Raw genomic sequence first — 27,500 nt, forward strand, 5'->3', positions numbered from 1 at the left:
CACAGCTATCATCTAGGTGCTCCAGTTCCAGTACAATCCTGAAAAGAGGAATGTCGGTGTTTACAGCCCTTGAATGGACTCGTAGCTTTCTATATTAATTTAAACGCAGTTGGCTGATTTACATAACCTTTATTTGATCTAGGAACATGTCTACGCACAGAACAAGCATACTCTGAATTCAGCCGGCAAATCATTTTTAAAAGATCACTGGAAAGTAAAATGTTTACCGGTTTAAAAGAATTAAGGGAAATTCAAGAACACCTTTAGGGTCTGTTGCACAAAAATAATAATAGAAATATAAACAATACACACAAAAATATCGTCACCAAACAATTAATATATACACTAGTATACATAAACTGGTCACACTATATTGTTAATTATACACACTTGAGTGCATTGTACGTTGTTCTTAGCCACAGTACCAGTAGGCGTGGGGCAGGCGGCCGCGTGGTCTCCGCAGCAGTCCGGCCGGAGCTTAGACAAATTTTTCCAAACCTTTGATGATTAAGTGGTAGGATGTAATATGTATGAATGTTTATTGTCAGTCTGTTTTCGATTGGTTTCTCAATCCGTATCTTTAACTTGTACTGGGAACCTCCATGCCCGGACTGATATAATTAATCAAGTTTAGCAAAATGTCTTCGCTATTAAAATACCCATAAACAAATGTAAGAAAAAAAATATACGACCAGAGACAAAGTGAGTCCCTACCAAAATTGGTGCTTAAGTCAGTGTGGAAGCTCAAGCCCCGGAAATGCCACAAAATTGGGCTCGAACCTACCTCGCATACCAAGCTCGAATCACTGTCCGAAAATATTAATTATTGCTACTCACCTTTCATGTTTTAGTGTACTCAGTTTATTCCACAACCTATTTTCGTGTTGGTTTGCAGTAGATAAACCAACCATGAAATTTAACTTTATGTGCATATACCAAGAAGGGATTCAAGTCATCACTATGGTATATTAAAGTGACATGCTTAGAAATAAGTTCCAGGCTGGATAACTAACATCTCACTTACCAATATATACAGGTCGTTAAAGAAGAATGGTAGACTGATGATGTGTGTGTGTGGTCCATGGAAGGCGGCAGATAACGGGGTAGCAGTCACACATGTATTCTAATAACAAATCGCTTTTGCGCGAAATATTTATTTCGCCTTCATTAGTTTTCAGCTCATGACATAGCGATGGCTATAAACACCACGTAACACTTAATAAAACCTGTACCTGGCAACATGGTAATGCTAAGCATCGCAATATACAGTGGCGGATTTAGGGGGGGGGGGGGGGCAACTGGGGTCAGTCTCCTCCCCCCCCACCCCCTCGTTGCTCTGTAACTGGTCTGGCGCCCCCTGTTGGAAGTGCGGCGCCCCTTTTCTATGAAATAACATTTGATATACTGACGGAGGAACTTCATCGCTCTCGGATCATCCAAAAACGAAACATATAATCGGCAATTATCATTCTCACTGTTAAATCATTATAAAATAAAACAAATCATTATCAAACATAGAATGACAATCTTTCTCTGTCGAGGTAGTGGCAGGGTATAAAAAGTAGCATGGCTAAAACTTTCCATAAACAATTTTCAAACTACTCAAAATGAGCAATACCTACGGTGTAAACAAAACTGATTTCCTACAGCAACATAGTGATGGTACAATATCAATCAATTACCGAAGGTTTGTAAGCGCCCCCTTTTATCACCTGCCCCTCCTTCAGTATAGTTCTGTATTAAAAGAAATATCATCTATAGCGATGATAATGATTTTTAAATATCATGTAAGCAGGACAGTCCTTGCTCATTATATCAAATTTAATGTCTGTTTTTCCTACAGGAGGTTCCCGGACAATGACAAAGGCCGCCTCCCCCCTTTTGACCGGTTACGTCACGGTTAATATGCAGAGCTTGGGTTAGTTAACAATAATGGCTGTGTAAGCATTCATGTGAATATCTATTTTTCTTGATTTTGTTCATGTAAACGAATAAAATAGAACGCGATCATTAAACTAAATGCAGTGGCGGTTGTTGATCCGTAGAGTGTTTCGACGATCTGAATTTGGATGACGTCACCCTCATGCCGCCCTGTCTCTTCACTGCATCGACAGCCGTAGATGCAGACCATAGTCCTGACCATGCCAGGCTGTCAAGTAAGTTGCCCTTAAGCTACCATGAAACTAAGTCAAGCCTGTTTGAGTTCATAACAGATACAAAGGCGTTTATCTTCAAACCTTTCACAGGCTCGAGACCGTGGGCCCCACGGGTGTCAGCGGAGGCGCAGTGGGTGCAGGTGGACATGGTGAACCAGCACCGAGTGACGCAGTTTCGTCACCTGGCGCATCCCGATTATCATCAGGCGGTGACAATCGCCGTGATGATATCTGGTGATGGCATCTTGTGGCGGCGGGCAGAAGAGGTGAGAAAAGTGAAGAAAATGAGAGCTGATGAAATTATTAATTCCTTTCAAAACTCATAAAACTGAAACACATTTCATCGTCTAGTACAGTATGAACACTGACTATAGTAACCATGAGTTTGAATAACTTTGTGGTTCTCCATATCTCGCAGATTACTCTTCCCGAGCAAACGGAGGCATTTGAATATCAATTCCAGACTGCACTGGAGGCAAGATACTTCAGGTATTTTTGCTGCTAGTAGACTGATAAAATTATATGAAGATTTTCAGTTGTGGTTCGGTATACACAAAGATAAGGTAAAGCACATAGCATATCCATGAGACACCCACACATACCCCTACGATGTGACAATAGAGGGATTAGAGGTAGAATTAAGTTACATCTTAGAAGGGAAAAGCCTTAACTAATAAGACACCCGTTCCCTGATCTAATCAGCTTGAAGACCAGAGAAGCAAACTTCATCCGTGACATCCAAAACAAAGACTCAGTTGCCAATGATCATGACACTGACCAAGTCAATGAAATGTAAAGGGAAGTTGAACTTAACGTAGGCGGGAAAACGAAATGCGAAGCTCCAGTAAGCTATGCAAAAGGAATATGCAAGTATATTTAACATAAGAGTAATAATGAAACATTAATATCAGATACTAGCTTACTAGCTTTAAAATAGCAAAAGAAAGACTGAACTACGAAAAAAATACGCAATAAAATCCGACAGAAAAGTAAGAGACAACAATAAGGAAATTGTCAAAGTAGTAGAATATTCCTGTTAAGACTTCCACAGTTCTAATGGCAAACCAGTAAAGACAATGATTAGAGGCAAAAGGGAATGGCGTTCGTGGATTACAAAAATATATTCAACTGTGTGCAAAAAACAGCTGTATTAGAAACTAAGTTTTTTTTTTTTTTTTTTTTTTTTTTTTTTTTAATAGACCAAGTTTGTAGATTGTCCAAAGACTAATGGTATGTTCAAGAGGCATGTCTAAATTGAACAAAATACATGTACTAGGTGAAATGCTAGTTAGTAAACAAGTATAACTAATATAGCTCATAAAAATAAATATATCCAGTGAATTAAAGCGATGCATTGGTCGACTCTGTAATATATTGCAAGGTAATTATCGGTTATGACTGAAGAGTAGTCGTTAACGTTGGGTTTTCCCCCTTCCGACAAAGGGTCAGAAACATGGACTACGACCATAATACTGGAGAGAAAACGAATAAGTATTCAGAGAGGAACTGATAGACCGGTGCTGGGACTTTACCTAAAGAAAAGATGGGGGCAACACGAATTTAGGAAAGCCTAAAATAGGAGATATACATATGAGTATTAGAAGCACAGAAATTGAAGTAGGAGACAGGACGACTGGTGGATAGAGAGAGTAGCGGCCTGGGGAGGACAAGGATGAACCCATCGACAAAATGTTGCGATGATACAGAGCGCCGGATCGAAATGATTTGGAATGATTGGGGGAGACCTACGTCCTGCAGGGGAAGGATGATAATGTGCATGTATTTATAGAGATGTACCCACAAACACATAAATACCGCGATTAATGCATATAATTGTATACCCCGAGGTTCATTATGAAGACGTGGTCCGGAGGAAGCGATCTGAGCGGGTTCCGCTTCGACCTCCGCGGTTGCCCGCTCGGCTCCGACAGGAAGCCGGAGGACGTTTGCTCGACGCCCGTTCGCCCCCTGGCAGGCGCTGCAGGTGATGTGATGATAAGGAAGACAACAGTAGTAATGTTAATGATAATACTATTGATAACGATAATAGCAATAATAATAATGGTAACAATAAATATACAAACAATGATTCTAATAAACACGGTAATAATAGTAATGATACCAATAATTATGATAATCATGACAGCAATAACAAAGATGATTATAATAATGAGATCATTGATGATAACGATAATAAAGAGGATGATGACAATAATAATAGCAATAACAAATAATGGTAATAAATAAATATGATAATGAAACTAGCGGGACCTGTGGAGGTTCCATGGACAAGGACTAAGAGGGATTTCTCTGTCCTTCTTTCACCCTCCTGCCTCTCACTTCCCGTGCCTTTCCCGCTCTGTCCCTTATCCTTTCCCCTCTCTTCCATCCTCCTGTTTTATCTGAGCCCCTCTCTCTTTCCCTTCCATTTGGCCTTCCCCATCTCCCTTTTCTCTTCTAGCTCCATTTCCTTCACTTTCCCCGACTCACTCCTTTGCCCCCTCCCCCCTTCCCCTCCTACCTTCACTCTATTTCATTGCAGTGTAGTTACCTCGAAGAAAAATAATAAAATAATAATAGTGATGATAATTATAATGATATCAATATTAATGATGATGATGATAATAATGATAATAATAATAATAATAATAATAATGATAATGATAATAATAATAATAATATCGCACTGCTTGGTACGGCCCATATCCTGAGGAAATTCTTGAGCACCTAAGGAATCCGGTGGATTCCCGGTCAACACCAACACCAGCAGAAGCTGTGATAATGAAAATAATAATAATAATAATAATAGTAATAAAGATAATGATAATAATAATAACAATAAAAGATCATGTAACAATAATGATAAAATTCAATAACAATGACAATGACCTAAATAACAATCATGATACTACTACCACTACTACATACGTAATATGAGTCCAGGCGAGACAAATCCGCGGTCACTGGAAAATGGTTTCATGCTTATAGTGTGAGTGTAAAGTGGTAACGGAGATGATCAAAACGCAAGTAGAATGGATCAGGGGTTTCCAACCTTTTTGTTCTTCTGTAATAATGATAATAATGATAATAATAATGATAATAATAATAATAATAATAATAATAATAATAATAATAATAATAATAATAATAATAATAATAATAATAATAATAATAAAATAATAATAATTATTATTATTATCATTATTATCATCATCATTATCACTGTGGTGTTGCACCTTACATTGGTTTCTTTGGTGATAGCACTGACCCTTCCCCTTCGCGTGACAAACCCGACTGCTTATTTCCTGGGCATTTCACGGCCACCTAACTGGCTCTCATTTGAAGCAAGGAACGAGGTAGGGTATTCTGGCGAACGCGCGCGAAGCTCATGGCTACTTAAAGCAAAGCCTGGATAACATGGTGGCATAATATACTAATCCGTGAATACGAAAGTGACCTCACTCTAGAAGAAGAAGATTCTTGTGAGATCGTTAATTATTGATTAAGTGAACTGGTTGACTACAATTACCATCATTATTATCATTATTATTCTTATTTTCATTGTTATAATCTTTAATGATATTGTTATTCATATTATCATTTATATTATTGCTTTTACTATTTTGTTGATAATTATTATTATTATTACTATTGTTATAATTATTATTATCATTACTATTGTTATAATTATTATTATTATTACTATTGTTATAATTATTATTATCATTACTATTGTTATACTTATTATTATTATTACTATTGTTATAATTATTATTATTATCATTATTATCGTTATTATTGTTGTTCTTATTTTTTATTTTATCATTATCATTACCACAATTATCATAATAATTACTTTCCTCCCTCTCTCATAGTCTCGCTCTTTCTTTCTTGTCCTATCTATCTCTTAATTTATTCTACCTTTTCACGCCGCGCTCTCTTGCAGCTTTCTCCGGGCGCCACTTCGCCGTCGACACTGCCAACAACGTGGTGTACGCATGCGAAGTGCCGGTCGGAAGGTGGGTTTGGCTTTCCCGTTTTGATACCTTTCCCCTTTTACATTTTTCTCCTAATCCGCTTCGTATTAACTTTTGCTTTCTTATCTGTCCATGTCCTACGCACTGTATATGAATATATACATACACACATTCATTGCATGGATAAATATTTCAGTGTATAAATGTGCGTGTGTCCCGGGGTACAGTCTGTGAAGTAGGGTCTTTTACCAAGTCTTATAAAGTCACTGGTGGAGTGTATATATACATACATGTATGTATGTATGCATGAATTTATCTATGAATGTATCCATGTATGTATATATATAAGTATGTGTGTGAATGAATGTATGTATGTATGTATGTATGTATGTATGTATTTATGTATGTTTGTAGGAATAAATGTATGTATATAATGTATGTATACCTGTATGTATACATCTGCATATATATTTGTAGTATATATGTATGTATGCATGCATGTATGTATGCACATATGTCTGTTTGTATGTTTTTAGATATATATGCATATGAATATGTATATCTGTATGCATGCGTGCATATATGTATGTTTGTATGTTATTAGATATATATGTATATAAGTATGTATGTCTGTATGTATGCATGTATACATGCATGTGTGTTTATGTCTGTATTTATGTATATTTTATGTATGCATGCATGCATTTACCTATGTATGTATATATGAATGTTTGTTTATATGTATGTATGTATGAATGTATGTATGAATTCTTTCGAGAATCTAGGACTGCGGTATGTGAATGGTTACTGAGCAATGCGTGTTGACATTTTAAAGCCTTCCAGTATAGTATCATAATTTATGACAAGAGCGCCGGTAACAATAGTCTCCCAATCTCCTCATCCCAGCTCCTTTCTTCAGGAACGTGACCCAGTGCTTTTATTCGTCGGACAATGCAGTGAGCTGGGCTCGGACCCCGTCTTTCGTCACCACTGTGTTGGGTTTCTGGCCTGAAGCTATCAAAGTTTATGTCACAGCCGCCTCGCCCGTCGACGGCCTCTTCTTCACGAGCGACATGGGTGTCACCTGGACTCCAACCACACAGGTTATAGCGACTCTCTCTCTTTAATACTTGGTAACGATAGTGCAATGTCATACACGTATACCTTGCAATCTTTCCTTGCTTGTTTTTTTCTTTCTTTCTTTCTTTGGTCTCTTTATACCTCGTCCCCTTCCGCCTGCAGGTTGACTTTGATACAGCGAAGACATCGGCTACCTGGGTGCCGGCCATTCCAGTGCCTTACGATGCCCCTAGCACTAGCATCCGGCAAACGCTGGGTGCCTGGTCTGCTGACACGCTGGGAATCTTCAAGGACGGGCAGATAGTGGTGTCATGGGCTGCCTGCTGCTCGCTCTTCGCCGTGTGATAGACGTCGATGTTCAGCCCATTCCTTGTTTTGCCGGTCTCTCTTTGGATCTGCTTGTCACTCTCCTCTGCTCTTTCTCAGAATGTATACACACCTTTATTTGCTTTCTGGTATATATATATACATATAAATAAATATATATATAAATATATATATGGGTGGGGGTGGGTCACTCTCATATTTGTTTATTTCTCCCTCTTTATCTTTATTGTCTTCTAGTGACTATGTCGGTAACATTGCTTCTCTTCTCTTTTCTTATTACCCCGACAGTCCTTGCCCTTTAGTTTTCCAATTCATTCGTCTCGAACCCGTTTCTTCGGGTTCTCTCCTTTTTTATATCTTTTACAAACATTTCCAGACATATATAAACCCATTGAGAATTTACAATATCATGTAATGGAATCATAAATGACTCAGATGCAATAAAAAAAAATGCACATAATTCAGTTTTCCCAATAACTATTTTACTGTAAAGTAGATCTGAAATGTAGATTTTGACATGTGATGTATAGACAAATCACATTGCATTTTGTTGAACATAAATAAAGATAATATTTACATATTCTTTATTCAATAACTAAAGGTAATATGGACGTCTGCTGAAAAAATACAGGTGCAGCTGTACAGGCTTCTGGAACATTTACTGTGCATTTCAGGGGCCCTGACCCATCTTCCAAACGAAAAGTAAAATCAATAAGGCTCTTTAGCACGGTATGTTTCCCACCCTGCCCTAAATTTAGTATTATAGTGCATTACCAAATGTACTTAATTACGGCGTTTACGAACATGTAAAGCGTGACGCAGCTGTGACGTCTACAAATCCGCTACTCCTTCCCCCATTCCCTCCCTCCTCACTCATCCCTCTTTCTTATATATATATTGTCAGGGTTCGTTTTAAAGAATCAGAGCGGTCAAGTCAACGGAAACACACCAGAGGAAACATACATAAGGTTTAATGCTAAAGGGCACTATTTACACAACAACCACAGGATATTTACAAAACAGACAGGAGAAGGATCCAGTCATGGGACAACTACTGAATTTTTGACCGGTGCTCCTTTTATGTGCCCCGCCGATGTTTACCCAGGTAGTGTACTTATATATCACAAGTTGTCACCCTGACACAGAGGAAGAAACCATAGAAGACTTTCTTACCCAAGAGTTTGAAAATATATTAAATGCAAAAGCATATAAGGCAAACATGACACATCAATTTTATTTTAGTGTCACATTAATAATCGGAGGCAAAGATATACAACCAGAACTCTTCACAAATTCAGATGTCTTCCCTGAAAATGTAAAAGAATTTTTTAACAAAAACAAGTACAAGAATGACCAGCTTGTTTAACGCCGCCACGCAGTCAGCAAGACCAAAGGTCACATCATGTTATACAATAAGAAGAGATCATATCAGTGCGCAATCTCTCCTTGGTCACTTTGAAGAAATTGAAATGATGGTCACGGAGAGATATGTCGACATCCTTTGCATTAGTAAAACATGGCCTCACAGAGTATGCCAAGTAATTTCATTAACGTTCAAAATTTCAGTGTTTATAGATGAGATGCAGGGCGAGGTGGAGTAGTATGAATATACGTAAGGGACACCCTTAAATCAAATGAAATTCCACTACAGCTGTAAATATTACATCTGTAGAGGACATTTCGGTAACTGTACAAATTAGTATGTATCCCTCCTTCATTACTGGTACAATCTATAGACACCCTCATTGTACAGCTGAGTCATTTGACTACCTCGAAGACGTTTTTAGAGAAATGTCAATGAAAAGAAAACCTTTTTTCATCTTGGGTGACTTAAACGACCTGAACAAACCAGTTGCAAAATTAGCTGGGATCATTAAGAAAAACTAATTAAAACAGCTTATAAATAAACCTACCATGATCAAAGAACAAATTGTCAAATTGCAGACCACGAATTATTAACTATTACAGTTAATATAAAGAAGCTCAAGCGACACCTGTCATAAAAACTTCCCGTGACCTGACAAATTACGATCCCCAATGACTTTGTCAAATTTTTATTAGTCGACCCTCTCAGAGATTCTTACAACAGATGACGTTAACAGACAAGTAGACAGTCTCTCGGACGTACTAAAAATAGTATAGATGCCACTGCCCCTCTTAAGACCAGAATTGTCAGACGACCCCCCACTCCATGGATAAATGAGCACATCAAAAATATATACATGACCGAAACAACACTAACAAACTTCTCAAAACAAATAGAACTGACACCACCCTTCATTCTGAGTATAAGCAAAAAGAGAAATGTTAAAGCATTAACCCAATCAGCAAAAACAATTTATTTTCAAAATTAGTTCAATGACTGTAAACATGATGCCAAAGAAATATGGAAAACAGTTCAATCGTTAGCACCAAACAAAAAAACACCACAGACACTTCCTTAGTAGTATAGTATAGAACATCTTAACGACTACTTCGCAAATATCAGTAGACTCACCTATGAACAGACATTTGTTTCCTTCGCCCCACCATGCACAACCAGGACAAGGCTCTCAACAAATGCTTTCAGACCACAGCCAATATGAGTGGAAACAATAGTCTGAACAATAAAACACTTGCGTGAAACAAAAGCTGTAGGAGTGGATGACACTGCTTTATGATTCATCAAAGAAAGCTTATCGACAATTGTATTCTATTTTACTGTCATTGTACCGTAGTATCTGGTACCTACCCATCACTGTGGAAACATAGCATCATAACACCCATTTTCAAATCAGGAGATGCAGAACAATTGAACAATTATCGTCCTATGAAAAAAAATTGCAAATAAATTATCAACATTCTTAGAATACAAACACCTTATTTCCGAAACGTAGCATGGGTATAGAAGTAAGCTATCCACTGAAACAGCCTTATTAAAAATCACAAACAAAATTTATGATAACATAGACAAGAATGGAATAAATCTACCCACATTGTATAATCTCTCAAAAGCATTTTGCAGTGTCAGCCTTGAAATCCTGTTTAACAAAATGAAAAATCATGGAATTGACAACTATTGGTTCAGAAGTTATCTATCCACAAGAATGCAGTCAGTCAAGATTTGTAATATGTCAACTAAGAAACCAGTCTATTTTGGTGTCCCAGAAAGCCCATTATCAGGGCAGATCTTGTTCACTATATTCCTTAACGACCTATCAACCATTGCAAACAACTGTCTCCTTGTCCAGTATGCCTATGACTCTCAGTTTTTTCGTGCTGCCTCTGAAAGCAGTTTATATGAATTGATAAGAAATACACAACAGACTCTTACAGACGCAAAGATGTATTTTGACAACAACGGCCTCAAACTAAATCCTGATAAAACTCGATGAATCTTTATAGGCAGTCGGCAAAACATAGCCAAAATCCCCATAAATACAATCTTAGAATTTGAAGTCTTATCATATTAAACCCAGCATTTCCGTGACAAATCTAGGAGTACACATAGACATATACATGACTTTCGAAACACAAATGGACAACATTTACAAAAAAGTAATGGGCACATAAAATCACATAAAAACAAAATCTCCACTTATTGTTGTTAAAAGTTCAACAAAACTGTCAATTTGATACATACTCATTCATAAATTCATAATAGGCGACTATCATCACTGGTTAATGCGTCTACGAACAATTGGTAACGAAACAGGCGTTCAAACCAGACAGATTTACTCTCTGAATGTCAATAGGTCATGCACAAATCAAATGCAAATTCGAGGACCCGAGATCTGCAACAACCCATCGCAAAATATTAGAAACATCTCCAACCTGATTACTTTCAAAAATAAATCAAAAGACATTCTTTAAATTGTCAGTGACATCATTTTTGCATTTAAATGCAAAGCCATACCACGTACCTCCATTTCTAATAATGTGCCATCTTATTCTATTTTATTTTATTTCATATCTCCCCAACCAACGTATTTACTATTGTTTTTAAATATTATATATTACTGTACGACGTCACTATCTATGTAACAAGAAGACCATTGTAATTAATGGAATAAAGTGTTTTGACTTTGACTTTCATCACAGATAGAATTCACCTGAAATCAACCGAGGAAAAGTGTTTTATTCCGTTGTGACTAACGGTGACATGTTGAGGATGCTGACTGTCTGTGTTGCTTCCTTTAAGGTTTACAGACAGAATGAAACAGTTGGATTCCCTGGCCAGTGCATACATAGATGGCCAGTCCTTTCCGCCCCGACTTTGAGCCTAGCATGCTAGCACGTCAGCATGTCAGTATTCATTCACGGTCGACTGAGAGGGGCGACCGGGCGCGAACCCAAGACCTTGCGATTGTTCTATCAATGAGCTATGCTACTCCTTACATACACTCGTGTGAGTTTGTGGAAATATAACAATGTTGAAAAGTAAAACAAACACTTAAATTATCATTATATTTCAATCAGCACTAACAGATGTAGGGTAATGTACAGAGAATCACATTATATAATACAGGTTTTGTAAAGAACTATAGCCTATCAGTATCCTTTGTGTATTTGTTTCTTTTTGAGTGTGTGGCCTAGTATTTACTTCCTTAAGATGCATTCCTTGGCTTTGCTTGAAAACACGCCACCATCTGGACACCGCATTTCAAAGGCTACGCCGTGACTGCAAATGTAATACGAACTTGGTCTGTCCTTAATGGCATACATTCCTTGTAGATCCTTACATTCTTCCGCTGCAAAAAGAGCAAAACATTAGACAAGCTATATTCCTTTTATAAGGATGTTGAGAGAAATAGGTTTTATCTAGCCACAACAATGCGTTTGGTGGTGCAGAGGAGCAACGTACGTGAGATGTAGTGTTGTTCTGCTGTGGGGTCTATTTCATTTCTTTTACGCCGTTCCTCACAGGAAACATTTTCAGGGAGGTCACACGTGTGTTTCTGGTCATTGAAGTAAAGCCCTCCCATACATTCATATTTGACAGGAATACCATCACCATTACCTGTAAGGAACAGATTTACAGTATTCACAAGCTACAATTTTACTTACAAACTGGATCCATTTCATTCCACATGTATTTTTGCCAAAGATCCAGAAAGATCTATTATTGAAATTTGCACAGGAAAAAAGTCGCACAAGGAAAGGTAACCAACATGAAATTCTGGAGCATTCTATTCTTGCCAAACAGTTAATGTCACGTTTGGAATATGTAAACCATAAACCCTAAATGGAAAGCTATGAGTATGATCATTACTAATATGGATCTGAAAATCAATATCAAGTGATTATGAACACTTACACTAATGAATGTTCAACGATTTTGATGATACAAATTATATTTGTATAATTTCCAAGAGAAAAATATAGTTATTTGGAAAAATGTTCCAAAAATATAGTGCGAAACTATATAAAGAGAATATTTCATGGACATGCTCATTTTGTGGTATTACTTACAAATGTAGTATTCTGAGCAGCTATGAGCAGGGTACAGACATTCGCATGTAGGATCGCATGTTGGGTGTCTCTCAGGTTGACACTGTGGGTAATCTACTTGAAGAACACACTGACTTAACTGTGGGTTGAACACAAGCCCTTCGGAGCAGGTGTGGAATACGGCGCTTGCATTTGGCTGTTGAAATATTTTAGAAGGATAATGATAAATGGACTTAGATAGAGATAACAAGGAATCTGACTTGTATATAGGAATATTCAGATAATAAAGATATTTCACTTGTAAATAGCAAGAACTAACCTCGCAGTAATAATAGGCTGTGCAATCCTCGGGATGAGGTCTGAGGCAGCACTCACAGTCACAAATGTCAGGCTTCATATCAGGGGGCTGTGTGGGAAGCACAGCTTCTGGAATCTGGCAGTCAGTATCAGGAGTAGCGATACACTGGGCTTTAAACGGCCAGTCACACACTCGTTTGACGGGATTGAAATGAAGATGGAAGGGACACTTCTTGACAAAAGGTATACTGTGAGAACAATGAATCCATTTCTTACAATCCCGGGGATGAGGGAAAAGACCTTCCTTTTCCGGACATGAAAATGGACATTCTTCATCTCCATCACCACCTCCGTTTCCATCGTTTCCATCGTCTCCAGCTTCGTTTCCACCATCTCCACCTCCGTTTCCACCGTCTCCACCTTCGTTTCCACCGTCTCCACCTCCGTTTCCACCATCTCCACCTCCGTTTCCACCATCTCCACCTCCGTTTCCACCGTCTCCACCGTCTCCACCTCTGTTTCCACCATCTCCACCTCCGTTTCCACCGTCTCCACCTCCATTTCCACCGTCTCCACCTCCGTTTCCACCGTCTCCACCTCCGTTTCCACCGTCTCCACCTCCGTTTCCACCGTCTCCACCTCCGTTTCCACCGTCTCCACCTCCGTTTCCACCGTCTCCACCTCCGTTTCCACCGTCTCCACCTCCATTTCCACTGTCTCCACCTCCGTCTCCACCGTCTCCACCTCCGTTTCCACCGTCTCCACCTCCGTTTCCACCGTCTCCACCTCCGTTTCCACTGTCTCCACCTCCGTTTCCACCGTCTTCACCTCCGTTTCCACCATTTCCACCTCCATTTCCGCTGTCTTCAACAGATTCTTTGCTTCCGGACTCTTTGCTTCCAGACTCTTTACTTCCAGACTCTTTGCTTGTAGACTCATTGCTTTCAGAGTCTTTGCTTCCAGACTCATTGCTTGCAGACTCTTTGCTTACTGTCTCTTTGCTTCCAGACTCTTTGCTTCCAGATTCTTTGCTTCCAGATTCTTTGCTTTGAGACTCTTTGCTTCCAGACTCTTTGCTTCCGGACTCTATGCTTCCAGACTCTTTGCTTCCAGAATCTTTGCTTCCGGACTCTATGCTTCCAGAATTTTCGCTTCCGGACTCTTCGCTTCCAGATTCTTTACTAAGATACTCTTTGCTTTCGGACTCTTTGCTTCCTAACTCTTCGCTTGCAGAGTCATTGCTTTCAGACTCTTTGCATCCTAACTCTTCGTTTACAGACTCATTGCTTTCAGAGTCATTGCTTCCGGACTCTTTGCTTCCAGACTCTTTGCTTCCTAACTCTTCGCTTGCAGACTCATTGCTTGCAGACTCTTTGCTTGCATATTCATTGCTTTCGGAATCTTTGCTTCCGGACTCTTTGCTTCCAGACTCTTTGTTTCTTAACTCTTCGCTTGCAGACTCATTGCTTCCGGACTCTTTGCTTCCGGACTCTTTGCTTCCTAACTCTTCGCTTGCAGACTCATTGCTTTCGGAGTCTTTGCTTCCAGACTCTTTGATTCCTAACTCTTCGCTTGCAGACTCATTGCTTTCGGAGTCTTTGCTTCCGGACTCTTTGCTTCCTAACTCTTCGCTTGAAGATTCATTGTTTTCGGAGTCTTTGCTTCCGGACTCTTTGCTTCCTAACTCTTCGCTTGCAGACTCATTGCTTTCGGAACCTTTGCTTTCGGACTCTTTGCTTCCTAACTCTTCGCTTGCAGACTCATTGCTTTCGTTGTCTTTGCTTTCAGACTCTTTGCTGCCTAACTCTTCGCATGCAGACTCATTGTTTTCGGAGTCTTTGCTTTCGGACTCTTTGCTTCCTAAATCTTCGCTTGCAGACTCATTGCTTTCGGACTCTTTGCTTCCCAACTCTTCGCTTGCAGACTCATTGCCTTTGGACTCTTTGTTTCCCAACTCTTTGCTTGTAGACTCATTGCATTCGGAGTCTTTGCTTCCGGACTCTTTGCTTGTAGACTCATTGCTAATATACTCTTTGTTTTCAGACTCGTTGCTTCCAGACTCTTTGCTTCCAGACTCTCTGCTTAAAGACTCCTTGCTTGCAGATTCTTTGCTTCCAGACTCTTTGTTTCCGGACTCCTTGCTTCCGGATTCTTTGCTTCCTGGCTCTTTCCTTTCGGACTCTTTGCTTTCAGACTCTTTGCTTCCGAACTCTTTGCTTTCGGACTCTTTGCTTCCAGACTCTTTGTTTCCGGATTCTTGGCTTCCAGATTCTTTGTTTAGAGACTCTTTGCTTTCGGACTCTTTGCTTCCGGATTCTTTGCTTCCTGATTCTTTGCTTTCGCACTCTTTGCTTAAAGACTCTTTGCTTTCGGACTCCTTGCTTTCAGACTCTTTGCTTCTAGACTCTTTGCTTGCAGACTCTTTGCTTAGAGATTCTTTGCTTTCGGACTCTTTGCTTCCGGATTCTTTGCTTCTGGACTCTTTGCTTTCAGACTCTTTGCTTCCGGATTCTTTGCTTGCAGACTCTTTGCTTAGAGATTCTTTGCTTTCGGACTCTTTGCTTCCGGATTCTTTGCTTCTGGACTCCTTGCTTTCAGACTCTTTGCTTCTAGACTCTTTGCTTGCAGACTCTTTGCTTAGAGATTCTTTGCTTTCGGACTCGTTGCTTCCGGATTCTTTGCTTCTGGACTCTTTGCTTTCAGACTCTTTGCTTCCGGATTCTTTGCTTGCAGACTCTTTGCTTCCATGCTCTGTGCTTCCGGACTCTTTGTTTCCAGACTCTTTGCTTATAGCCTCCTTGCTTCCAGACTCTTCGCTTCCACTTCCGCCGTATCCATCGACTTCACTTTCGTTACTGCCGTTTCCAGCCCCATTTCCAGCCCCATTTCTGTCGTTTAGACCTCCATTTCCGCCATTACATGTTCCACAACTCTTGGGACATGCCTTGACAACATAAGCTTGCCATGAGCAGTCCCCATCGGTTGGCTTGCAGTAACAGTCATTATTGGCAGCCCAGAATTTACAGGCACTCACTTCATCCTGACAGATGTCACCACCTTCACCTCCGTTTCCGCCGTCTCCACCTCCGTTTCCACTTCCGTTTCCACGGTCTTCGCCACCCCCTCCATTTTCACCACTACCTCCTCCACATGGCAGACCTTCTGGAGTCAAGTAGCTGCCTGTCACACACGGAGAAGCCCATTCGTGATCACAGGTGAGTTTCTGTTGGTTCCAGACCGTTCCAGGGGCACAAGGCATCTCTTCAGGACCATACGGGGCACACTGGATGAACTTGCGGCAGTCAGTTGGATGTGGAAGATACTTTCCGAGGGAGCAGTCAATGACACAGCCGTCGAGGCTTCCGCCATTTCCTCTGCTAGTGCTGTCTCCATCTCCACCTCCGTTTCGACCGTCTCCACTTTTCATTTCCACCGTCTCCACCGTCTCTCCACCTTCGTTTCCACCGCCTCCACTTCGTTTCCAACGTCTCCACCTCTTCCACGCTTCTCTTCCAACGTCTCCACCTTCGTTTCCACGTCTCCATCTTCGTTTCCACCGTCTCCACCTTCGTTTCCAACGTCTCCATCTTCGTTTCTCCTACTCGTCCTCACCGTTCCTCTCCACCTCCGTTTCCACCGTCTCCACCTCCGTTTCCACCGTCTCCACCTCCGTTTCCACCGTCTCCACCTCCATTTCCACTGTCTCCACCTCCGTCTCCACCGTCTCCACCTCCGTTTCCACCGTCTCCACCTCCGTTTCCACCGTCTCCACCTCCGTTTCCACCGTCTCCACCTCCGTTTCCACCGTCTCCACCTCCGTTTCCACCATTTCCACCTCCATTTCCGCTGTCTTCAACAGATTCTTTGCTTCCGGACTCTTTGCTTCCAGACTCTTTACTTCCAGACTCTTTGCTTGTAGACTCATTGCTTTCAGAGTCTTTGCTTCCAGACTCATTGCTTGCAGACTCTTTGCTTACTGTCTCTTTGCTTCCAGACTCTTTGCTTCCAGATTCTTTGCTTCCAGATTCTTTGCTTTGAGACTCTTTGCTTCCAGACTCTTTGCTTCCGGACTCTATGCTTCCAGACTCTTTGCTTCCAGAATCTTTGCTTCCGGACTCTATGCTTCCAGAATTTTCGCTTCCAGACTCCTCGCTTCCAGATTCTTTACTAAGATACTCTTTGCTTTCGGACTCTTTGCTTCCTAACTCTTCGCTTGCAGAGTCATTGCTTTCAGACTCTTTGCATCCTAACTCTTCGTTTGGAGACTCATTGCTTTCAGAGTCATTGCTTCCGGACTCTTTGCTTCCAGACTCTTTGCTTCCTAACTCTTCGCTTGCAGACTCATTGCTTGCAGACTCTTTGCTTCCTAACTCTTCGCTTGCATATTCATTGCTTTCGGAATCTTTGCTTCCGGACTCTTTGCTTCCAGACTCTTTGTTTCTTAACTCTTCGCTTGCAGACTCATTGCTTCCGGACTCTTTGCTTCCGGACTCTTTGCTTCCTAACTCTTCGCTTGCAGACTCATTGCTTTCGGAGTCTTTGCTTCCAGACTCTTTGCTTCCTAACTCTTCGCTTGAAGATTCATTGCTTTCGGAGTCTTTGCTTCCGGACTCTTTGCTTCCTAACTCTTCGCTTGAAGATTCATTGTTTTCGGAGTCTTTGCTTCCGGACTCTTTGCTTCCTAACTCTTCGCTTGCAGACTCATTGCTTTCGGAACCTTTGCTTTCGGACTCTTTGCTTCCTAACTCTTCGCTTGCAGACTCATTGCTTTCGTTGTCTTTGCTTTCAGACTCTTTGCTGCCTAACTCTTCGCATGCAGACTCATTGTTTTCGGAGTCTTTGCTTTCGGACTCTTTGCTTCCTAAATCTTCGCTTGCAGACTCATTGCTTTCGGACTCTTTGCTTCCCAACTCTTCGCTTGCAGACTCATTGCCTTTGGACTCTTTGTTTCCCAACTCTTTGCTTGTAGACTCATTGCATTCGGAGTCTTTGCTTCCGGACTCTTTGCTTGTAGACTCATTGCTAATATACTCTTTGTTTTCAGACTCGTTGCTTCCAGACTCTTTGCTTCCAGACTCTCTGCTTAAAGACTCCTTGCTTGCAGATTCTTTGCTTCCAGACTCTTTGTTTCCGGACTCCTTGCTTCCGGATTCTTTGCTTCCTGGCTCTTTCCTTTCGGACTCTTTGCTTTCAGACTCTTTGCTTCCGAACTCTTTGCTTTCGGACTCTTTGCTTCCAGACTCTTTGTTTCCGGATTCTTGGCTTCCAGATTCTTTGTTTAGAGACTCTTTGCTTTCGGACTCTTTGCTTCCGGATTCTTTGCTTCCTGATTCTTTGCTTTCGCACTCTTTGCTTAAAGACTCTTTGCTTTCGGACTCCTTGCTTTCAGACTCTTTGCTTCTAGACTCTTTGCTTGCAGACTCTTTGCTTAGAGATTCTTTGCTTTCGGACTCTTTGCTTCCAGATTCTTTGCTTCTGGACTCTTTGCTTTCAGACTCTTTGCTTCCGGATTCTTTGCTTGCAGACTCTTTGCTTAGAGATTCTTTGCTTTCGGACTCTTTGCTTCCGGATTCTTTGCTTCTGGACTCCTTGCTTTCAGACTCTTTGCTTCTAGACTCTTTGCTTGCAGACTCTTTGCTTAGAGATTCTTTGCTTTCGGACTTGTTGCTTCCGGATTCTTTGCTTCCGGACTCTTTGCTTCTGGACTCTTTGCTTTCAGACTCTTTGCTTCCGGATTCTTTGCTTGCAGACTCTTTGCTTCCATGCTCTGTGCTTCCGGACTCTTTGTTTCCAGACTCTTTGCTTATAGCCTCCTTGCTTCCAGACTCTTCGCTTCCACTTCCGCCGTATCCATCGACTTCACTTTCGTTACTGCCGTTTCCAGCCCCATTTCCAGCCCCATTTCTGTCGTCTAGACCTCCATTTCCGCCATTACATGTTCCACAACTCTTGGGACATGCCTTGACAACATAAGCTTGCCATGAGCAGTCCCCATCGGTTGGCTTGCAGTAACAGTCATTATTGGCAGCCCAGAATTTACAGGCACTCACTTCATCCTGACAGATGTCACCACCTTCACCTCCGTTTCCGCCGTCTCCACCTCCGTTTCCACTTCCGTTTCCACGGTCTTCGCCACCCCCTCCATTTTCACCACTACCTCCTCCACATGGCAGACCTTCTGGAGTCAAGTAGCTGCCTGTCACACACGGAGAAGCCCATTCGTGATCACAGGTGAGTTTCTGTTGGTTCCAGACCGTTCCAGGGGCACAAGGCATCTCTTCAGGACCATACGGGGCACACTGGATGAACTTGCGGCAGTCAGTTGGATGTGGAAGATACTTTCCGAGGGAGCAGTCAATGACACAGCCGTCGAGGCTTCCGCTATTTCCTCTGCTAGTGCTGTCTCCATCTCCACCTCCGTTTCGACCGTCTCCACTTTCATTTCCACCGTCTCCACCGTCTCCACCTTCGTTTCCACCGCCTCCACCTTCGTTTCCACCGTTTCCACCGTCTTCACCTTCGTTTCCACCGTCTCCATCTTCGTTTCCACTGTCTCCATCTTCGTTTCCACCGTCTCCACCTTCGTTTCCACCGTCTCCATCTTCGTTTCTACCGTCTCCACCTTCGTTTCCACCTTCTCCACCTTCGTTTCTACCGTCTCCACCTTCGTTTCCACCGTCTCCACCTTCGTTTCCACCTTCTCCACCTTCGTTTCCACCGTCTACACCGTCTCCACCTTCGTTTCCACCGTCTCCACCTTCGTTTCCACCGTCTCCACCGTCTCCACCTTCGTTTCCGCCGTCTCCATCTTCGTTTCCACCGTCTCCACCTTCGTTTCCACCGTCTCCATCTTCGTTTCCACCGTCTCCACCTTCGTTTCCACCGTCTCCACCTTCGTTTCCACCTTCTCCACCTTCGTTTCCTCCGTCTACACCGTCTCCACCTTCGTTTCCACCGTCTCCACCTTCGTTTCCACCGTCTCCACCGTCTCCACCTTCGTTTCCGCCGTCTCCATCTTCATTTCCACCGTCTCCACCTTCGTTTCCACCGTCTCCACCGTCTTCACCTTCGTCTCCACCGTCTTCACCTTCGTTTCCACCGTCTCCACCTTCGTTTCCACCGTCTCCATCTTCGTTTCCACCGTCTTCATCTTCGTTTCCACCGTCTCCATCTTCATTTCCACTGTCTTCATCTTCGTTTCCACCGTCTCCACTTTCGTTTCCACCGTCTCCATCTTCGTTCTCATCGTCTTCATCTTCTTTTCCACCGTCTCCACCCTCGTTTCCACCGTCTCCACCTTCGTTTCCACCGTCTCCATCTTCGTTTCCACCGTCTCCATCTTCGTTTCCACCGTCTTCATCTTCGTTTCCACCGTCTCCATCTTCTTTTCCACCGTCTCCATCTTCGTTTCCACCGTCTCCACTTTCGTTTCCCCCGTCTCCATCTTCGTTCTCATCGTCTCCACCTTCGTTTCCACCGTCTCCACCTTCGTTTCCACCGTCTCCATCTTCGTTTCCATCGTCTCCACCTTCGTTTCTACCGTCTCCATCTTCGTTTCCACCGTCTCCATCTTCGTTTCCACCGTCTCCATCTTCGTTTCCACCGTCTCCACCTTCGTTTCCACCGTCTCCACCTTCGTTTCCACCGTCTACATCTGCGTTTTCACCGTCTCCACTTTCGTTTCCACCGTCTCCATCTTCGTTTCCATCGTCTCCACCTTCGTTTCCACCGTCTCCATCTTCGTTTCCACCGTCTCCATCTTCGTTTCCACCGTCTCCATCTTCGTTTCCACCGTCTCCATCTTCGTTTCCACCGTCTCCATCTTCGTTTCCACCGTCTCCACCTTCGTTTCCACCGTCTCCACCTTCGTTTCCACCGTCTACATCTGCGTTTCCACCGTGTCCACTTTCGTTTCCACCGTCTACATCTGCGTTTCCACCGTGTCCACTTTCGTTTCCACCGTCTCCATCTTCGTTTCCACCGTCTCCACCTCCACTTCCTTCGTCTCCATCAGACTCTTTGCTTAGAGATTCTTTGCTTGTAGACTCTTTGCTTCCGGACTCTTTGCTTACTGTCTCTTTGTTTGCAGACTCTTTGCTTCCGGACTCGTTGCTTGCAGACTCTTTGCTTCTAGATTCTTTGCTTCCGGACTCTTTGCTTCCGGATTCTTTGCTTCCAGACTCTTTGCTTGCAGATTCTTTGCTTTCGGACTCTTTGCTTCCAGACTCTTTGCTTACAGCTTCTTTGCTTCTGGACTCTTTGCTTCCTGACTCTTTGCTTCCAGACTCTTTGCTTCCGGATTCTTTGCTTTCAGACTCTTTGCTTACAGATTCTTTCCTTCCGGACTCTTTGCTTGCAGACTCTTTGCTTTCAGACTCTTTGCTTGCAGATTCTTTGCTTCCGGACTCTTTGCTTGCAGACTCTTTGCTTCTGGACTCTTTGCTTCCGTACTCTTTGCTTCTAGACTCTTTGCTTCCAGACTCTTTGCTTCCAGATTCTTTGCTTCCTGACTCTTTGCTTCCAGACTCTTTGCTTCCAGATTCTTTGCTTCCGGACTCTTTGCTTCCGGACTCTTTGCTTCCAGATTCTTTACTTCCAAACTCTTTGCTTCCGGACTCTTTGCTTGCAGACTCTTTGCTTCCAGATTCTTTGCTTCCAGATTCTTTGCTTCCGGACTCTTTGCTTCCAGGCTCTTTGCTTCCGGACTCTTTGCTTGCAGACTCTTTGTTTCCAGATTCTTTGCTTCCAGATTCTTTGCTTCCGGACTCTTTGCTTCCAGGCTCTTTGCTTCCGGACTCTTTGCTTGCAGACTCTTTGTTTCCAGATTCTTTGCTTCCAGGCTCTTTGATTCCGGACTCTTTGCTTCCGGACTCCTTGCTTCCGGACTCTTTGCTTACAGACTCTTTGTTTACAGATTCTTTGTTTCCGGACTCTTTGCCTCCATATTCTGTGTTTCCAGACTCTTTGATTGCGGACTCTTTGCTTCCAGACTCTTTGCTTCCGGACTCTTTGCTTCCAGGCTCTTTGCTTCCGGACTCTTTGCTTGCAGACTCTTTGTTTCCAGATTCTTGGCTTCCAGGATCTTTGCTTCCGGACTCTTTGCTTCCGGACTCCTTGCTTCCGGACTCTTTGCTTACAGACTCTTTGCTTCCAGGCGCTTTGATTCCGGACTCTTTGCTTCCAGGCTCTTTGCTTCCGGACTCTTTGCTTCCAGACTCTTTGCTTGCAGACTCTTTGCTTCCAGTTTCTTTGCTTCCCTGCTGTTTGATTCCGGACTCTTTGCTTCCGGACTCTTTGCTTCCAGACTCTTTGTTTACAGATTCTTTGTTTCCGGACTCTTTGCCTCCATATTCTGTGTTTCCAGACTCTTTGCTTCCAGATTCTTGGTTTCCTGACTCTTTGCTTCCGGACTCTTTGCTTCCAGATTCTTTACTTCCGGACTCTCTGCTTCCAGATTCTCTATATCCAGACTCTTTGCTTCCGGAATCTTTGCTTGCAGACTCTTTGCTTACAGATTCCTTGCTTCCGGACTCTTTGCTTGCAGACTCTTTGCTTCCAGGCGCTTTGATTCCGGACTCTTTGCTTCCAGGCTCTTTGCTTCCGGACTCTTTGCTTCCAGACTCTTTGCTTGCAGACTCTTTGCTTCCAGTTTCTTTGCTTCCCTGCTGTTTGATTCCGGACTCTTTGCTTCCAGACTCTTTTCTTCCAGACTCTTTGCTTCCAGATTCTTTGCTTCCTGACTCTTTGCTTTCAGACTCTTTGCTCACAGATTCTTTGTTTCCGAACTCTTTGCTTCCAGCTCTTTGCTTCCAGATTCTTTGTTTCCGGACTCTTTGCTTCCAGATTCTGTATTTCCAGACTCTTTGCTTCCAGATTCCTTGTTTTCAGATTCTTTGCTTAGAGACTCTTTGCTTCCAGACTCTTTGCTTGCGGACTCTTTATTTGCAGATTCTTTGATTGCGGAGTCTTTATTTACAGATTCTTTGCTTCCAGATTCTTTATTTCTAGACTCTTTGCTTCCAGACTCTTTGCTTAGAGACTCCTTGATTCCAGACTCTTTACTTAGAGAATCTTTGCTTCCAGACTCTTTGCTTGCAGATTGTTTGCTTCTGGATTCTTTGCTTGCAGGTTCTTTATTTCCAGAGTCTTTGCTTCCGGAATCTTTGCTTGCAGATTCTTTGCTTCCATTTCTTCTAGATCCTTTTTCTTCTAAGGCAAACATTCTCTTGCTAATAATTTGGTTTTCTTTGCAGCTGCCGCAGGACTTTGGACAGTTCCTGAGAACAAATGACTGCCAGTCACAGTTACTCCCACTGCACTGGCACCCTCCATCCTTAACAAACTTTGGACAGTCCAAACGTCGGTCAACGCAGGCCGTCTCCAGGAAAGCACCTAGCTCCCAGGCCCCTTCGCTGCAGTCTACATTGATGGCCAGATCGCACTGTGAGGTGTCACGGTTGAAAAGAAGGCCGCTACTGCAGAAGTGTTGCACTGCTTGGCCACCCTCACCTGAAACACCGACAGTGCATAAATTCTCATACACAAATTGCCCTTGATTTTCTTTTTTCACGTTGCTCTTCCTCTTTCTTTCTTTCTTTTTTCTTCTTTTTCTTTTGTACCAAAGGGGATCATCGTTAAAACAGGTGGAAGGCATAGTAGGTTCAGTTCGTCTGTGTTATTACAAAAGCCCGATTACCATTTCGTTATGCCTATTTGCTCAGGTCCAAACATACAATATGATCGTGTTTCAAGTATGAAGAAAATTGTAGATACAGCAACTGATCCTATAGTGCAAAATTATTAAGAAAGTGCCTGTAATTCTAAAGCTGATACTTATGCAAGAATAGGCTGGCAGATATTCATGATAATATTGGACAATGCGTATCACTAAAAGGTCATAACATGTGCTGCAGGCTTTTTCAAAATTTACTCATTGCCAGTATTTCAAGCTGTAATCAGACAATATCTAGAGAACAATTAAGTGTAACATAAAACTAATTGTAATTGCAAATTTAAATGCAAGCATTTGAATGATCCACCCGACTTCCATCAAATAATCATACAATGTCAGAGTGGATATACGTCGGTGATTATTAAAAACCGAAGCAAGAAAAACATAGTATTCATAGTACTGATAAAATGAAGTTAAATGTAAAGGACTATTATTGCCGACATCTACGCCTGCGACGTAGATGGAACTATTGCTGTAAGGAAGGATTTTATTTTCTTATCAGATAAGATTTGGGCTCTGGAGAAAGGCTCATAAACTGAAGGAAAACAGGCACACAGCGGAAAAGCAAACCATTTCTAGATTATTTATAGAAATTAAAGTGAAACTCACACTGCCAGTAAGCAGAGCACATTTCAGACGAAGGGAAACGGCAGTTGTCGCAGGAGCAGGTGGGCGCTGGCACACATTTGGTGTTCTCCGGCAGATCACACTGTCCAACCATTGCGTTGAACATCAAGTCTCCGGGACATTCTGTAAGGTGTTCCACTCCAGCCTGCGAATGGAAAACCAAGTTAGCCATCGATCGCATACACACACACACACACACACACACACATAAATGTTTATATACAAATATATACTTACATATATGTTTATATATAAATATATACTTATATATATATATATATATATATATATATATATATATGTAAATGTATATGTATTATAATAATATATGTATATGTAAATATAGATATGTATATATATATGCATATATATACATCCATACATACATATATATCTATGTCTACCTATCTATCTATCTCTCTCTATATATAATTGCATATATGTGTTTGTGTATATATATCTACATACATAAATATGTATATATATATATATATATATATGTATGTATATGTGTGTCTGTATGTATATACATACATACATACATATATATCTATGTCTACCTATCTATCTATCTCTCTCTATATATAATTGCATATATGTATTTGTGTATATATATCTACATACATAAATATGTGTGTATATTTATATATATGTGTGTGTGTATATATGTACATACAACTATATACATACATTTATATATACATACACAAATATATGTATGTATGTACAAATACATCTCTACGTATGTATGTACAGCCAACACTGCTATTGTATAACCCAACAGGGGGTGTGCAGTGCTGACTGGAGTGCTGGCAGGAGTGTGGAGGCAGGCAAAACAGTGAAGCCCTTCCAAGCCTAGACAAGACCCTGCCTCTAGGTCCTAAGCAGGAGGGACTGGGTAACTTTAAATAGAGCAAATGCAAATGTAGGGAAAAAAAAATAAAGGAAACCTTCAACACTAGTCCTGATGACTGCCTATGAAACAATGAACCACATTCTCCAGGAATGCCCAATGGGTCCTCACTGCTCTTAAGGAAGAAAATGATGCTGCCCCACATTGATAAAAGGCGAGTACAAATTAACGAATCAATACAAGATATGTTAGAATTCGCTAAGCTATCGTTCAAAACAAATTGGATATCGCAGTTTTTTTTCTAAAATGCTAAATTTCTGTCCTTATCTAAACCTGGATCAAGAGTGTTTTTCCCCTAATTATTTGAAGTGTTGATTATTAATCTTACTAGTTTCTTTTCGATCATATTCCTAGTTGATAAAAAAGAGAGAGAAAGAAATCAGAAGAATTAAACAGACAAACGGCTAGAGATGAAGAAACGTACCAATGTAATAGATCTAGATTCTGAGCAAATGAATTCATTATCACCAAGTGACGGCACGGACAGAGTAAGAAAAGAGACCAAAGAAATTGCAGATACTGACAGCGTCGCAGTGGTAGAAGGCATCGCAGCGATACGGGTGCGGCTTGATGCAGGGGCCTTCGCAGTCACACGTCACGAGGTCGTCTGTCGCGCCTCCTGGGACGAAGGGGCTCGTCAGCTCGCATGACTTCTTGAAGGGCGTGCAGCGGGCGTCCCTCGGGTGGTTGCACGCCCCCTTCACCGCGTCAAAGTTTAGGTTGGAAGGGCATTTCTGTATGGGAGAAAGGAAAAATTACAATTACGTAATATGAGTCCTTCTTTCTATATAGTATGTAGGGGGTAAAGAGGTTCTTTGTCAGTAATAATTGTGATGGATTTGGTGGATTTCTTACTATCAATCCCTTTCATTTATGCCTTAAAATGGATTTATTCTCGGTTTGCACTTTTCTCTAACCATTCTTTTATCTTCACCATTGCTACCTTTTCCTCTTTTTCTTTTTCCTAAATGTTCACCCCTTCCTCTTTTCTTTCTACAACTCTTGTCAGTACCTCTGTCAGCCTCTCTTCCTATTCTTCCACTTCTTCACCTCCTACTCATTCCTCACCTTGACATATGGGACGCCGGCAACGCAGTGGACGTAATCTGTGCAGAAGGTCGGGTGCGCGTAGAAGGCGTCCTGTTCCGGGCAGGTCAGGCTGTGGCAGATGTGTATATTCGGAGTCGGGGATCCTGCAAAGGACAGGAAGCAGTTCTCTGCAACAATACTGATTTTTAAAAGGCGAGCGTAAGCTTTCATTTCTAGGAAATTATAAGTTGATTACTATGTTTTCTAATTCCTCAGTTTATATTTTTGTTTGTTTATAGACTTATCATTCATTAGTCTTTAACCTCTGTCTCCCTTCTGAAAGGAAGGAAATACGGGAAAGTAACAAATTGAATGAAAACCTCTCTGAAAAAAAAACTATGAATGCGTTATCTTTGCGCCTTACTACTGGATTCTCGAAGATGTTTCCATAACTAAAGATTAACAGAAAGCATAAAATGTGCAGCCATAATATTTAAAATCTCTCTTACTGGCGTTGACCAGGTGTGGGACCACTGCCAATCCCGCCACTAGAAGGGAAAGGAGGACCCTGGTGGAGCCCTCCATAGCGTCAGGTCAGAAGCTCCTCCTCCTTCTCCAAAATGTCCTGGCTTCTCCTTCGCCTCGACGTCGAGAAGGGAAGTCAATGAGGGTCCAGCTTCTTGCGTTATCACGGGATCAGATCCTCTACGAGTCCACGTAGACGCTGCAGTGTGCCGGTCCCGAGGACAGGCGCTTCATATACCACTCCTTGATGCCGTTATCAGGTGTTAAAGTGTCAGATAGGATGGTGAATCGTCACACTAAATCAGTCTTCTACTTCTCGCCGAAAACGTTATTGCTGCGTGTTTTTATGGTTGATTTCGTGACATTTAAAAAGCGGAGAGGTTTCCTGACACAGCCAAAATCATAAA

General features: G+C 41.8%; 2 protein-coding genes across 2 annotated transcripts in view; one reads left to right on the forward strand and one right to left on the reverse strand.

Annotated features, from left to right (window-relative positions):
• Window positions 1-7,997, forward strand: part of LOC125028304 — an 8,803-nt gene extending 806 nt beyond the window's left edge. Inside the window, exons 2-9 of the mRNA XM_047617752.1 lie at window positions 1,844-1,918; window positions 2,046-2,156; window positions 2,247-2,422; window positions 2,575-2,645; window positions 4,004-4,140; window positions 6,103-6,175; window positions 7,053-7,236; window positions 7,376-7,997. Coding sequence (XP_047473708.1) covers window positions 1,858-1,918; window positions 2,046-2,156; window positions 2,247-2,422; window positions 2,575-2,645; window positions 4,004-4,140; window positions 6,103-6,175; window positions 7,053-7,236; window positions 7,376-7,558 — 996 coding nt within the window. The 5' untranslated portion in view covers window positions 1,844-1,857 and the 3' untranslated portion in view covers window positions 7,559-7,997. The remainder of the gene's footprint in view (window positions 1-1,843; window positions 1,919-2,045; window positions 2,157-2,246; window positions 2,423-2,574; window positions 2,646-4,003; window positions 4,141-6,102; window positions 6,176-7,052; window positions 7,237-7,375) is intronic.
• A 7,291-nt stretch (window positions 7,998-15,288) lies between these two features.
• LOC125027850 (hornerin-like) lies at window positions 15,289-27,219 on the reverse strand. Its single transcript, XM_047616982.1, has 11 exons — window positions 27,078-27,219; window positions 26,608-26,732; window positions 26,064-26,273; window positions 25,381-25,506; window positions 24,609-24,771; window positions 23,035-23,776; window positions 22,461-22,849; window positions 21,471-22,424; window positions 17,073-19,784; window positions 15,343-16,792; window positions 15,289-15,298 (listed from the first exon to the last, which is right to left on the reverse strand). The coding sequence occupies exons 1-11, from the start codon at window positions 27,151-27,153 to the stop codon at window positions 15,289-15,291; spliced, it is 6,957 nt and encodes a 2,318-aa protein (XP_047472938.1). The 5' UTR covers window positions 27,154-27,219.
• Window positions 27,220-27,500: the final 281 nt, after the last annotated feature.

This window comes from Penaeus chinensis, chromosome 8, assembly GCF_019202785.1.
Source record: "Penaeus chinensis breed Huanghai No. 1 chromosome 8, ASM1920278v2, whole genome shotgun sequence".
NCBI lineage: Eukaryota > Metazoa > Arthropoda > Malacostraca > Decapoda > Penaeidae > Penaeus > Penaeus chinensis.